Source organism: Anthonomus grandis, chromosome 17, assembly GCF_022605725.1.
Source record: "Anthonomus grandis grandis chromosome 17, icAntGran1.3, whole genome shotgun sequence".
NCBI lineage: Eukaryota > Metazoa > Arthropoda > Insecta > Coleoptera > Curculionidae > Anthonomus > Anthonomus grandis.
Window position 1 is genome coordinate 3,450,087 of NC_065562.1, and position 15,332 is coordinate 3,465,418.

The 15,332-nt window shown below is 29.9% G+C and overlaps 1 protein-coding gene across 9 annotated transcripts in view; it reads right to left on the reverse strand.

Annotated features, from left to right (window-relative positions):
• Positions 1–15,332, reverse strand: part of LOC126746393 (patronin) — a 251,463-nt gene that overhangs the window by 41,013 nt on the left and 195,118 nt on the right. For 7 of the 9 annotated variants that reach the window (XM_050454627.1, XM_050454629.1, XM_050454630.1 and 4 more), the window contains 2 exons: positions 2,193–2,364; positions 1,574–1,666 (listed from right to left, as the gene is read on the reverse strand). In XM_050454627.1, the coding sequence (XP_050310584.1) occupies positions 1,574–1,666; positions 2,193–2,364 (265 nt within the window). The remainder of the gene's footprint in view (positions 1–1,573; positions 1,667–2,192; positions 2,365–15,332) is intronic. The other 2 variants (XM_050454636.1, XM_050454632.1) reach the window with 1 other exon arrangement.

The following is a 15,332-nucleotide window of genomic DNA, read 5'->3' on the forward strand; positions in this document are numbered from 1 at the left end:
TAAATAAATAAATAAATAAATAAATAAATAAATAAATAATAAATAAATAAATAAATAAATAATGTCTTTATAATACCAAAATGTACAAAAGCGAAGTCTAGCTAGGCTTATCAACTGTCATGAAATCAGGAAGCCTTAAGTCGAGAATGTCCTTACTTACTTAGATGAATTAGCTTATATAATAAAAAGGTAGAATATTTAGCTGACTGTGTATAGATCTCTCACAATATGAATAATAGAAATAACCAAGCCATACTTAAAATGGCACATTTAAACTTAAGGAATATATAGGGAATGATTATGATGTTGTCTCTAACTAAAACTTAGTTGACTGTAAACACATCTCGTTAAATATGATTCCCGAGACTGCTTACTATTTTTATCGAAAAGATAGGTCTACAGGCCGAGGTGGGGGAAGGGAGGTAGGATTTCTTATTAAATCTCACTTAAAGGCTGTATATCTCATTTTAAGTCTTAATACTGCTACAGATATATATGGTTTTGAAAATATGTAGCTGAAATTTCAATATTAACAAAATGTCTATTATTGGTGAGGTCATAATATATCGTACTACCTCATTTGACTTATATAGTTAATTCTTGCCTTGAAACTGCGTATTTTCCAGAGGACTGAAAAAGTCCATCGGCTGTGAATGAACTTCGTCCTACAAGCCTCTTGCCTGTCCTCTCTAAAATTCTCGAAATAACTGTGTACACGAAAATATTAGAGTATATAAATCTTAATAATTTACTTCCCGTTCATCAGTTAGGCTTTAGGTGTGATTATAGTATTACTACTGCTCTTTTGAACTTAACTGACAACATAATAAGGTCATGAGACAAAGACATTGCGGTTCTCCTAGTATCCCTGGACTACTTTAGAGCTAACTAAAATATCTGGGCTTTGATGAAGCCTCTGTGTCCTTTTTCAGATGCTACCTGACAGACAGACAACAGCGCGTACAGAGGAGTAGCGTACAGACAATTTTTTTTCTGCTGAGACTGCAATATCTGGTGTACCACAAGGGTCTATAATTGAACCATTTGTTTTCTTTGGACATTGTTTCTTATATACGTTGTTGACTTAGTTTTTCGAACATCCATACATAACCGTAAACTTCGCGTCGACTCATATTACTATGCCACAACATCATACAGCACTGTTTCAGAGAGGTTTTACCTATAATTCAGTATTTTTATAGATCCTTATTATAGAAATATCAGTTCAGAAGTTTTTGGGTCGGAGTTTAAAACTTATTTGCCTAATACTTAGTATAAAAATACTTAAAAACTTAGTATAATAAATAAATAACTAAAATACTTAGTATCATTATGAATTATGTAAACTTTTCACTTTTTCTTTAATTTAGAATAGGAATGGTTAACGCAATTTGTATTCTTTAAACTTTATGTAAATACCTATGTAATGTATATGCATGATTAACATGAGACATATTAACATAAGACGATTTATTATTATTATTATTAATTACCTTGAGGGCATATTTTTTTATATCTAAAATGTATAATCCTTTATTATATTTAATAATAAAAATATAGTATTATAACACACCTTTATAAAGCATATTACTGCTAACGCTGCGATCAGCCAAACTATCCTGAGAACCTCGGTAGTAATCGCGCTTCATACTGGAAGGGGTATAAGCTAAGCAAAACCAAATAAAAAGTAAATAATAAAATGCATGCTTTGGCTGAAAAATAAATTAGAAAATAGGGTTATTTACATGAAAATATGCAATACAAAAAACAAAAGTTATTATATTGAGAAAGATTTATATAAAAAGATTTTTTCAATGCCACAAATTGCTCTAACCTAGAAAGTCTAAAAATTACTCGCATTGATTTATGTGACATCAAAAAGTGCATGGACGAGGATTATAACCTGGGGACCGCAGAAAAATCGCATAGATGTGGAGGATAGTTTTTATTTCAATTTCATGAGCAGAGCCTACATTAATGTAATACGCGTGACGGTACAAAACTGCATCTGGGTTAGAGTAATTTTGATCACTACGCTAATGCAGCAAAATGGCAGATTTTAATATATAAATTTCTTGATCGTCATTAAAACCACTTTTAGATAAAGCAATTCTCAATAATATTGACATAAAAATAATAAGCCGATTAAAAAAATTGATAAAATATATGCTAATAGCATAAAAAAACGATACCTGTTAGATTCGACGTTGAACCTTTTCTGCCTCGACTGGACATTCCTTCTGCTAACTGGACGGAACCGCTATCGATGTGAATGGTTTTTGGTCTGGGCCTTGTTGCTCCCTTCGCTCGCATTTTCGGAGCTGGTTTTAGAGACATTAAGTCCTGTCTGTCGATAGTTTTGCCCTGAAAGTTAAAATGTTGGAATATAACCAGATTATCATACTAAATTCTCTATTTAAACACAGAAGTGTAAAATTATAGTATTGACTCCTCTCATGATAACAGACAATAGATCGTTTGTAGTTTTGTTAAAAGAGAAAAATGATCATGTCAATTTCAAACCGTAACTCGTGAACTTTTTAAAGTTCATTCTTTTAATTATATTTTTATTTCAAGCGTATAATGCTTTCCAAGTGTCGCCTATGGTAATTAATCGAGTCCAAAACATTGAAATGTTCATAAGAACACATTTTTGGTTTAACTAATATTGATTTAAGATAGTGATTAACGATATGATTTAATATAGTGAACTTAAGCAATGTTATCATCAGTCGTTGCAGTTTTTAGGCATCCCAAAAGTCTCCTAAGATGTCCATAATTTTACAGTGTTATAGGGTTTGGACCTCACTTTTAATTTGAGTAGATGTATTGCTTTAAAAAAAAAATATTCCAAAAGTTAATAATGATAAAGGCACAAAGCAAAGAAAATATGCTTACTTACTAGCTATTGCAAAAAAATATTATAATAAAAAAATAGAGAACAATAAACAAAGATAAATCTAAAATTAAAAATATAATAAATGAATTAAAAAATAAGTATGTAACGTATGTAGACTTAGTTCCGATAATATAGTTATGAATAAAGCGAAAAAGAAAAGGTATGGTTCGAACGCTATAAGAAAGTCCGTGCGCCTATGTCGTATTTATTGTCGCATGACATACACGTTTAAATGGCAAAATTTTATATTGTTTATCTATGAAATCGTTTTAAATATACGTAAAACCCCATGTTTTATACTATTTTTTATTTTTCTTTCGAAAATGTCCATTTTTAGATTAGAAATAATATGACAAGAAAATAATATAAAAAAAATGACCGCGGACTAAAATCCAAGCATCTTACAAAATATTTTATACACTTCCAGCACTCATAGATTTGTTACCTCTTTTTAGCCAGTCTATTAAACAAAGATAAAACACCTGCGTTCTGGCGATTCCTACTTTAGGCTGTGCAAGTGATTGTGTGACTCTCTCTATCCCACTGATTTTAAGAATTACGGGGCCGTACCCAAATAAATTTTTGGGCTGTTTTTGTATTACTTTTAACGTGTTTTTAAAAAGATCTTTAAGGATGGGTCTATCGCCTTTAAAATAGTTGTTGGAAGGGTCTATCACCTTTAATAGTTGGGAGGGGAGTCATGTGAGGTTATTATTATTTGATGGGTTTTGTCGATTTTGCTTTTTACACGTTTATGAATGTGGAGAATTTAGAATTTGGCCTGTATTCGTCTAAATTTTTTGCAGTTTTTACTGTGAGGAAGTGTGTTTTTTTTATTTGTGTTTGTGGATTTGTTTTGGTATTATACCTAAAGACCTTAAAATGTTTCGACCCTGGGAAAATAGGCAGGAAAAATTGGCAGATGAAGAGGAAAATGTTTGTGCGAGACAATAACATTTACTATACTTACTTATTTATAAGACAATAACATTTGTGATGAAAACAATAAGAGTGATCTGGACAGTGATTGAGACTTACATAGTTCTGATAGTACATTTTCTAGTGTTGAGGCAGTAAAAAGAAGCAAGGGAAGTACAAGCTACAGGGGAAAATCAAGCAGTTTTAAAACGTAATTGTAAAGTACAGACTCCAAACAAATTTATCTAAATGTCTATAACAATCTAAGGAATGATTTTCAGTTCACAAATGATTGTAGTGCTTGGCAAAAAACAGCGTTTTTAACAGGAGTTCCCTATAGTACAATGTGCCTGTAAAAAAAGGGATTAAAGACAGAATAAAAAGGAAAGATGCAGGATAATCAAAGGGACTTGACACGGATATTGCCAAATTGCTAAGGAAAGGTGTGTATTCTAAATACGAAATCAATGAGGTTCTGACCATAGAGATGGTTGACACCTTATCGGCAAGGGACAAACATTTCTCAGTCTCAACCTTGCGGAGATACCTGATAAAACTTGGATTTAAGCTTAAGATGATTAACAACAGAGCTGCTGTAATGGAATTGTCAAATATTCTATACACCACCTGTGTATAGAATATTTGAAGAAAATTTAAAAAAATTGGGAGGAAGAGAGATCCATATATTATTTAGCCGAAACATAGTATGATACATTTATGATTGATGTATGATTTCCATTCTCTGGGAAAAAGTCCCTTTTTTGCCATAGTAAGAAAACCATATTTTTATTAATTAAACAAGTTTAAAATTTTGTTTTTTACAGCTTACTGCCCCTATTGTCCTTCAGCGACACAATAAAGTATATATAATGTAATGCTTTAGTATCCATATGCTGATGTGCGAGATGAAGTTGGAATAGCGGCAACAGAGAAACTGTTTGCTTCCTTAATGGAAGAAACTGCTAAAGAACAAAGGCAAAAAAACAGAATTTAGAAAATTGTATTAACTCTTTGGGCCAGATTCAAAGGAGTGGTTAAATTTATAAAAGTATTTAGTATCCTCGCTGTAGTTTTAGGATCCAGTATACTTAAAATGTGGTGTTTTGTATAAGATTTTTAGTTTTTAGTATAAGCATTTATTTTTGTTAATTTTCATCTAATCTCTCCTAATATGAGCAATAACTAAATATGAGGCAAACAAATTAATAAATATTACATTCAGGATGTAAAGTGTGTTTTTTTTTATAAGTAAAACTTGTATCTTTCAAACGCATAAAATATAGACAGCTAGATGATTTTTAATGTAAAAGTTTATTTAAAAAAATATAAGATAAAATATAAAATAAAAAATAAAAAATATAATATAAAAAAAGTATATTATTATAATGATATATCATATGTATTATTAAAAAAAAACAATAATAAAGGACATTGAATATGGCAGCCAAAATCCCCATTAATAATCACCACCAAGTAAAAATTATTAATGGGGATTCTCTCTCTCAAAATCTCAATACCCAAAAAAAGAAAATATATAAAATTTGAAGACAAACTAAAACATTTTACCCTTTTGCGTCAAAAAGTAAATCTTTAATGCCTTAATCCACAGAATAAACGGGCCTAAGTAATTCGTACCACCTATTCTCTTGTCACTTGTTATAAACACCCCACTGATGGCGCTAAAAACAAAACTTATTAAATTAAATTTTTTCAATTAAAAATTTTTGGTTAAACTCATTTTAGGTACTTAAATTTTATAGTTAAATTAAATATTATCTTGCTATCATCATAGCTATCTATTCTGAATTTCTAACTTAATAAAACTAAACCCAAAAATCCCGAATAATAAAATTTTAAATACAAATAAATTTTAAGGCCGGACCTGTGCAACTTTTTACGCTTGAGTGGTTGCGACTGAGGTCAGACATCTAACAAAATAGTACGTGGGCGCATGTAGTCAAATTTTACGAATCAAATGTATAAATTCTTAAAAAATGTTTAAAACATTTATTTATTTAATGGAATGATTAAATATCTCTTAGAATATTATTTTATGACTCTTTCCACATAACATTTTGCGGTTTAAACATGAATGTCATGTGACAATACAAGTAACACCGGCACACGGACTATTCGCCGCACATCAAAGATTCTAATAGATCTCTGAACTGAACTATACTAAGTTGGAAGGTAATATCAACTTCATTATACTTCGGTCAGGTAATCTGACAGATGTAAATAAATAAATAGGGCTGGTATAAAAACACAGTATAAATATTACTTCAAAAGTGTTAAACATCGTAGTATTTGCTGTTATGTCGTAGTATTATACATGGTGAAAATTTAAAACCTTGAAAGGGCCATATATTACGAGCGAAAAAACTAAATGAAAAAAATACTGAAAATAACTTCTATAAAATGAACGGAAAACAAAAACAAACGTATTATCTCATCCTTATCTGCAATCCCTTGGACAGGATAAGATACACCCCTAAAATCTTAGACGAAAAAAGAAGTCGAGTGATACATGATCTTGCAAAATGGTTTCGAATGAAAGCCACATTTCAGAAAATTCTTCTCTGTTTATCAAGGAAAACAATAAAGACACCATTTCCAAATTTTTATTATTATGTAATTAAATGTTGAAAAAGATTTTCCTTATTTTGAGCACAATAATAAAGGCTACTGTTAAATTCTTCTCTGGATATATCACAACATTTTTGTGATAAATCCAGTCGAGTTGCTCTAGTGACTAGGTTGCATTTTAAAAACCATACATTTCTAATGGTGACTCCACAAAAAAAAGTCAAGAGGTCCAGGGATCTAGGTGGCTATTCAATAGTAGTATATATTATATATTGAATAGCCACTTATTAATAGTACCTCTGTTTCCAATCCACTGGTTAGGATAATGATCATCCAACCATTTCCTAACGGGAACTACATAAAGAGGAGGTACTCCATGCAGTCGAAATTGTAGTAAACGTTGTTCTAAAGATATACTTCCGTTAATGTATGTTCCCCTGATTTTCAAATTCGCGCACTGATTACTGGTACAATAGACCTTTGCAACATTTCAACATATATGTCACCACTTAAATTTCTTGGTATCTCCCAATATATTATTCCAATAAGGAGAGTTTTGTTTATTAATATGCCTATTTAATTAAAAGATACATCACTCAAGTAAATATTTTTAACTAGTCGAGGCTCTGCTGTAATCTATCGCTATCGGTCATTATTTCACAAAACTGAATTCTTTTGTCCAGGACGTTGTTACCAAGTTCTTGCAGTATTTGCAGTTTATAGGGATACACTTATGAAATTTAACTTATGTAAGTACCTTACTTGTTGATTCACGAGATAATCCAGTTGCTACAACTACTTGATGAGTTAAATTTTTTGCAAGCTGACCTATAATTTCCATTTACGCTGTTTCGTCGAGTAAACTCGTTTGTTTTTTTTTTATTCGTTACAGAACCAGTTTCTTTAGATTTGGGTACTTGGTGAACATACTCTGCTCTTACATTTAGACCTGATGATGATCTTTTAGATAGATGCCTTTATAAACATTTATCCTGGGAACCATAAATAAAAATAATGTCTACACGTTCAGCTATGCTGTACACCGTAGTTACAGATAAGACGTGTTGCTTTTCATTTAAACTGAACCGTTACTTTCAAAATAAATTCTGTGATAATAAAATGCGAATATTATTAAACAATACTTGAAGTTTGGTATTGTTTAGAATTTGTGTATGTGTTAAGTAACCCAGTAAGTATTTTACAATTTCATAATTTTATCTGTATTTTTTATGTCACCTGTCAAGAAAAAAATGTTCATATATTTTTTTCGAACTGTTTGAAATATATTTTAGTGTCTGATGATGGCAAGAACACTTGCCGAAATGCATCACCCCTGAAATTAGAGCATTTTATTTGTGGAGAAAAGACTTCCCCTACTAACTCTTCAATATTATATTGACTCCACTTCATAATGGACTTCTTCCTTTAAATAATTTGCAAAATGAAAATGTCGAGGGGTGGCAGTGGTGGAATTAACCTCAAAAATGCTATTTTTAATTACTCCATATTTGACTTATTACATAAGTTTTAATAACATTTAATAAAATGACAAAGGTAACATAATATACACAAAGCACATAAGCTGTCCAACTTATTCAAAATTACCTAACAGGTAGAAACAAAAGAGTTTTTATTGGACTTAAAGTATCTGAATAGGTGGGTCATGATACACGAGTTCCACAAGAGTCAATTCTAGGGACACTTTTATTTTTTATTTACACATGTGACTTTAATAGATATTTGAAGAAATCTTCTCATCAAAAGAAGTCGTTCTCATCAGTATGCAGATGATACTCAAATTTACCTTTCATTTTTCTGGTGAGGATTCATTTAATGCCGCACTGCGTATTAATTATGACCTTTAAATTATTTCTGAAGTATCAAGCATTCATAAACTCTTTCTTAATGCTTCCAAATCAAAACTTTTGGGTGTTTGGATGGATATGGAATTGAAATTTGAAGGCCATGTATCTAAATTACTTCAAGGAGCTTATAGGAAATTAAAAGTCTTGTATATGCATAAGAGTATTCTTACAACCAATATTAAATTAAGAATGTGACTTATTATTACTGTCTAATTTTTCTTTAACTTTTCTTTCTACTGGCCAGCACTTATTCAGAAGGAAAAACAGAGTTTGCAAAAACTTCTACATTTTTGCCTTACATTTTCTTACACTAGCAAGAAATTTGATTATGTATCGCCCCTAATTGAAGCATCCAAGTGGTTGAATCTAGAAGAAAGGTATTTGATACATCTATCAACCCTTACTCATAAAATTGTCGAGATATCTTTTTGATAAATTTACCACTCACTCTGCAACTCATGGTCGACATACACATCATTGTGATAGTTTTGTAATTCCAAAACATAAAACTTAAAAATTTAAAAGTTCTTTTAGCTACAATGCTGTTAAATCATTTATTATCCTTCCTAATGAACTTAAAACCTTGACCTCACTATCCAACTTTAAACGCAATATCAAAAATACTTTGCTTTCGCAACGTTCGTAAATGCTCCCTGCTCTTTGGATCATTTTGATCTTAATTACCATGTGCTGATCTTGACCACCACACACTCTATATGTAAATATTAACATCTTAAATGCTCATGAATGTTTTATAGTTTTATAGTAATAGATTTAGATAGTACTTATGAAAATTGAAATGTAAGCCTTAGTTGATTTTTAAGCAGGACGGTTAGATAGAATAGCTGTGCTAGATCTCGCCGTCTTTAAAATACTATTTGATCAAGCCATTAAAAAAGTGACTACAGAAAACTGGCGAAAAGCAGTCGAGCATGTCATTGAAAAGAAGGAGAAAATGTAGGATCTGGACAACCGGATCCATCAGGCAACCGACTCTTAAATTATTACTTCAGTGGATATTATATCATCAGATGACGAAGATTATATTTTTTTATAACTGAATTATGTATTATTTATATTTAATATTTATAATAATTTTTTAATATAAATATTGTTATGAACACTTGACAAAACAACCCATAAATTCTGTCGCACTATCGACGACTGATAAATAAGAAGACTATGGGGCCGAGAAAAACGTCGACGAAATGAGACGGACACTTGGTTTTTGACCAGAAAGGCGTATAATTATTTTGGCATTAAAACTTGCATTTTAATATTATTTTATTTTCACTTGTTTCAAGTTTAAAAATTAGTAATACATTCTTTGTGTCCTTTGAACACCTTTCAACTCTCTCCAAGATCATAGAAAAGCTAGTTAAACTTAAGTCCTTGGAATTTTCAGAAAACATAACATGCTAAACTCCAACCAATTTGGTTTTAGGGAGAAGAAAGGAAATGCTGATGCTCCCTTTTCTGGAACATCTATACATTGGTTTCAATCAAGGTGAGGTTTCTGGAGCGGTGTTTTATGACTTGATAAAAGCTGTTGACTCTGTCAGACATGAAATACTATTTCAGATGCTTGAAATATACGGTTTAAGAGATATGTCACTGAATTTTCCTTTTTTTAAGTTTCCTATGCAGGTTGCAATTCAAACAACATGACTATTAATAATTGTTATTGTATATTGTATCAACTCAGATTTTATTTTTAAATTATTTTTAAGTTTTACATTATGTTATTTTATAAATGTTTATTTAAATCAGATGAAAAAGATTTTTCTATGATAAAAACATAATTTGTATTATTATTTATATTTTTTAAAAACTTTCAATAAAATTGAATATAATATAATTAATACTTGGTTTAATAGATATGTCCTGATATGTTTAATAGTTGATCCGATGGATAAAAATAGAAAAAGCTTATAAACCAACTGAAAACCGGGCAAACCCGGGTGGTACTTCGTAAATAGAATTAATTTCGCAATTCAAATTATAGAAGTGGCATACATTATTGGGGGGTTACTCTGTATCCTTTTTGCACACTTTGAGGCATTTGACACCTTCGATTATAATTTACTATTAAAAGTTCTTCAGAGGATTGGATTTAGGGACAGCTACTCAAATCAGATTTAAAAGATCAGAGAACAAGTATATGAAATTAGAAGAAAATAAGAAGAAAATTGCTTGCGATATCATTAGTTTTGCGAATAAAAAATGTATTAAGCCTAATAAGGAATTATTTGATATATATATATATATATATATATTCTTAATAATGAGAAGAGTTTTAAAAATAATGATAACAAAACCCAAATGTATATAGCTCTATTATTAAGCAGTTGTATTTTTTTAACCGCGTTGTACGTCAATACAGCCATAAATGTATTTTACGCAAAACTAAAAATAGTCATAATTCCCGAGTCAAGTCTCAGTCAGTAAACTTAAAATCAATTTTACAAATAATTATTTCATCATAGGGCATCGACTTCCGTTAGTCATAAGAGTCGAGATCTTTAAATATATTTAAGAAATCAAATTCGTTCATGAAATCAGAGGTAGAAATGTACAAATGTCATGAAAAAATAGAAACTAAAAACAAGTATTTTAATCAAGTATATATTGAGGGAAAAATAAAATTAGTTTTCTAAAGCAACTTATTCTCTTTGGGCATTTGGAAGTGCGATTGATGTATGTCATCTTCTTTCATTTGTAAATTTTTGATAAATAAATTATTTGTATTGCATTCGTATGTATTTTAGGGGTAAAAAAATATCCCTTTTGCGATGAGAATAATACAACACAAAAAAATTAATTGAATCAATATTGCAAATAGAGTTCTCATTCGTGAGATTCCTCCTTTCGTAAAATTAAAATAAAGTATTTTTATATAATTGTTTTACCTCTAACTAACACGCGGTTTAAAATTAATAGATAAATGAAAATATTTTTAAAATTATACAAGCACCATAATTATCTTATCACCAGTATTATCAAATCATCAAATTAATTTCTACACATCTCGTGAGAGTTATATAAACGACATCTTTAGCAGTTTTTTAATTATTTTAACCCAATATAGCAACAAAAGAGCACCAATTTATGCGAGTATCATGAACTTAATTACCTACTCACTTCAATAGAACTCCGCGCGACGCGATATATTTACTAATAATATTTATTTCTGTAGGGAGTGAACGGACTTCTTGAAATGCTCTTGAAATAGTCGTTCACCCGGAATCATACCGAAAATAACGCGAAAACAAGAAAAAAAAGTCGAGGCGCTCACACAACTTTTCCCGCCACATAGGAATGCATATTTATAATGGTTTGAAGAAAAATAGTTCGGACGGAGTAACGCCACATGGACTAGATTTGAAATACGTGGTGTTGAAAAATATTTATTCAACTTGTTTATAGAAGATGAATGATTTAATAGATGTATATGGGGTGTCTCATGAGATAAGGTCATGTTTGATAAAAAAAATTCCACTACTGAAAATAACATTTAAAAAACAACTGAAAAATAAAGACTGAATTACTTTACGTACTACTAAATAAACACTTTTTAATGTACATGTAGAAACATTTTGAACAACGATTTAGGGTCGTATGTTATGCCAGTTAAGAGTACAATCCTTATAAAAAAAAACACAAAATTAGAAAAAAGAAAAAGACAGAAAAATATAAACACATAAAAAGTTTCCGTATATATCAAATTTGATGTTAATGTATATTAAAGTGAAATGTTTAGATATATTTGCCTTCAACGATAATTTATTTTCTGTGATGTAAAGAAATAATAATGGACAATAATCCGGAGGCATATGAGTTTTTAATGGAATTTATTAAAAGTTAAAGGCCAACATTTTGTATGAAAATGGGAACCAATCACTAACATGTTAAAAATTTTAAAATATCAATATTTGAAAAAAATAGGCTCCCAATCATAGACTCCGGACTAAACAATAAGCTCTTAGGTGTTGCCAAGTGGTGCAAGCTGGCATATTCTATTTGGTACTATTTGCAACATTTTGGGGTTAGGATAATTTAGTTTATTTTTGTTAGTGATGTAGCTTGCTACAGGGGTAGGGTGTTGATTTTTTAAAAATTATTTAGGAGACCGTGGACACAAAAGAAAGTCGATAAATTTTACAGTAAAAGCTCATCCTCTTTAATAATTTACAACTCATAAAAGTTAACTTACATATTTTCTTAAAGATTTTTTTATCTCAATAAATGTAAATCAAGGTTATGTTTACGAATATATTAGGATAATTTAGTTGACCTATAAGTTATGCATTAGTGAAAGTTGTGAACAAATAACACGAACGAATACATTTCTTAGTAAAGATGCTAAACAAATATTTAAATGTCAAATATAATAAAAATTATATTATATTAGAGAAGATCTACTGGAGGTCCTGAAGGAAACATTTGGAAAAGCACAAAATTCTTAAAAGATATGATCATACAATTTTAAGATTATGTCCCTATTTTTATGTGTTTAGAGACAACTCAAAATAAGAATTAGAAAGAGCTATAAAATAGCCAACATTTGACAGTAGGATCATACAGGAAATTAAGGAAATTAAGAAAGATAAGAAAGATGTTAACAACACAGGCAGTGATCAATGAAATCCTAGGAGAAACTAAAGGTATAGGTTTACACTATTCCTATAATGAAATAATTCTTATTTTCATTTTTTTTGAAGAAAAGTTAATGGACACGGTAGGGTAGTTGAATCCAAACTTTTTCTACATGGAGCCAGTGACAGAGTATGATATTATACATGCAATAAAATGACTATAAAGCCTCTTCAGGAGCTCAGCAACTTACTCAGTTACTCTTATGACTTCTTTATTCTAATTTGGCTCATAGAACCATACTAATACCATACTAATTCTAGTACGGTTATTAATTTTTTTAAGATTCCAGAAGAAAGCTATTAGGATTATGGTCCGTTCTGTCACTGCAGACCACTTTTTGTTAGTTTTCAGATATTGACTCTTCTGTATGTTTATATTTTTTAAGCCTTGTTAGATGTCCACAAAACTAAGCAACTATCACAAACCAACACAACTTTTACCACTACGGTACCAAAAACTGAGATCTCTTAGGCCTTTAAAAGAATAAACTGATAAGATCTGAAGAAAAGAAAGATCTTGATCTAAGAAAACTCTGAGCTCGCTTATAGAGAGTCGCAAATTGAGCAGTTCTATCGACATTTATTATTAAGTTTACCACTAAAACCTATAATATTTAGCATATCTTATCCCACTTGACTAAAAAATTTCCTTTGTACCTTCCTGCTTTTTAAACGCACTCATTATATTTGAAATTATTTTTAAAATGGGGAAAATATTCAATTATAAAATAGTCCAAGAGCACATAATCAAAAGTATTAATTCCAGGATAATAAACTATTCCGCACACTCATTGAGCCCTTGTTGATTCTCAGAAATGACATTTAGTAATATCTCTGCATGTTCTTCCAACCACTTGTGCCCAAAAAAAATCAAAGCCTAAAAACGACACCATTTAAAAACGTAATTTTTGTATTTCTTGTAAAACAGGCATCACAGCTATAATAAAAACCCAAAATAGCCCATTATAATTTTGTACAGTTATTTTTAACGCGACTTTATAAACCTAACGTTATTTCTTACTATATTTAGAATTTGAACGGCAAAGATATAACACATGCATAAACTTCTTACATTAAAGATTAATTCAATTCATTCATTTGTAAAAGTGAGAGAGGATTGGTACCTAGAGGATAAGACTTATGATTACATTAGGTTTATTTCTAATATAATGACTAATGTTACATTTCTTTCGGCATTATCTGATTAATAGTATTTTTTCAGTATACATGATTATTAAATTATTTATAAAGATTATTTAAAGTTTGTTGGCTTTTATCTAGATAATTTGTAGTTTACGAACAATTTTTCATTTGTATTTAATCGACCCGACATTTTTGTATTTGAAGGCTCTTACAAATCAATGGCCAATTTCAACGGTAATTTGCATGTTACAATTTGCAGATTGTATGATTTTAAAGTCAGGTACGCCTCTGCAGGATATAATTTATTACTACGATTAAACAATTAATTAGAGAAAGAGATTGACATATATTTATAACTAGATCTTTTGAAAAAAATTAAAATTTGCATCGCCTTAGGCATATGATATGTTAACTGTGATGACAATTCTAAATTAAAAAAATGGTAAAAAATAGCTACAAAAAGGAAAACAGATTTTAACATAAATGTTAATAAAGTACTAGAGAGATTTTTGAAAATTATAAATGGTGCTTGTTTATCCCACTATTGGCCAATTCGCCGGCAAATGTGTACTTTTCTTAAATGCTATTAAATATTTTTTTCACAAAAACATGAAATATTATCTAAAAAATTAATTACAAAAAAATACACTTTAAAAGAAAACATCAAAATTCGAACGAAATATCAGGCACGGCGACTGTCACTTGGTATTAAGATAATTTAATCACTCGAAATTGTATGGGCACTCGATATAGTTTATAAATTGTCACAATTTGTAAATTATTCCGATCGATTATGCCAATCAGCCTATACGCGAAGAAATTTACCTATGGGATACCTGTAACCTCTTGTTTTTTTATCTTAAAAAAATTAAATCTGAATTTTACACGAATATCTTTATTGTCAAATATTCCAAACAAAAAATCATTGCTACCAGAATTGCATTGTAATACCATACTTATTGTTTCTATTCTTGTCAACGTAATCATAATCTTCTTGGCAGAACTTAACAGCATAAATAAAGCATTAATTAGATGCAATGATTTTTGCTTATTGCTCTAACTTTTGCTGCTGTTTTATTTAAAAGCTAACATTACTTTTAAAATACTCGTTTATTTTGTAGCTCAAAAATTGAGAGGCTTAGGATATGTTAATTTGTCTTCTTAAATCATCCAAGAATTCACACCCTGTGAAATAATGAGATACTCTCTTTAGTCTTATAATTTTCGCTCGGTATATTCAGATAAAATTTGGAAAGCGATGGTATG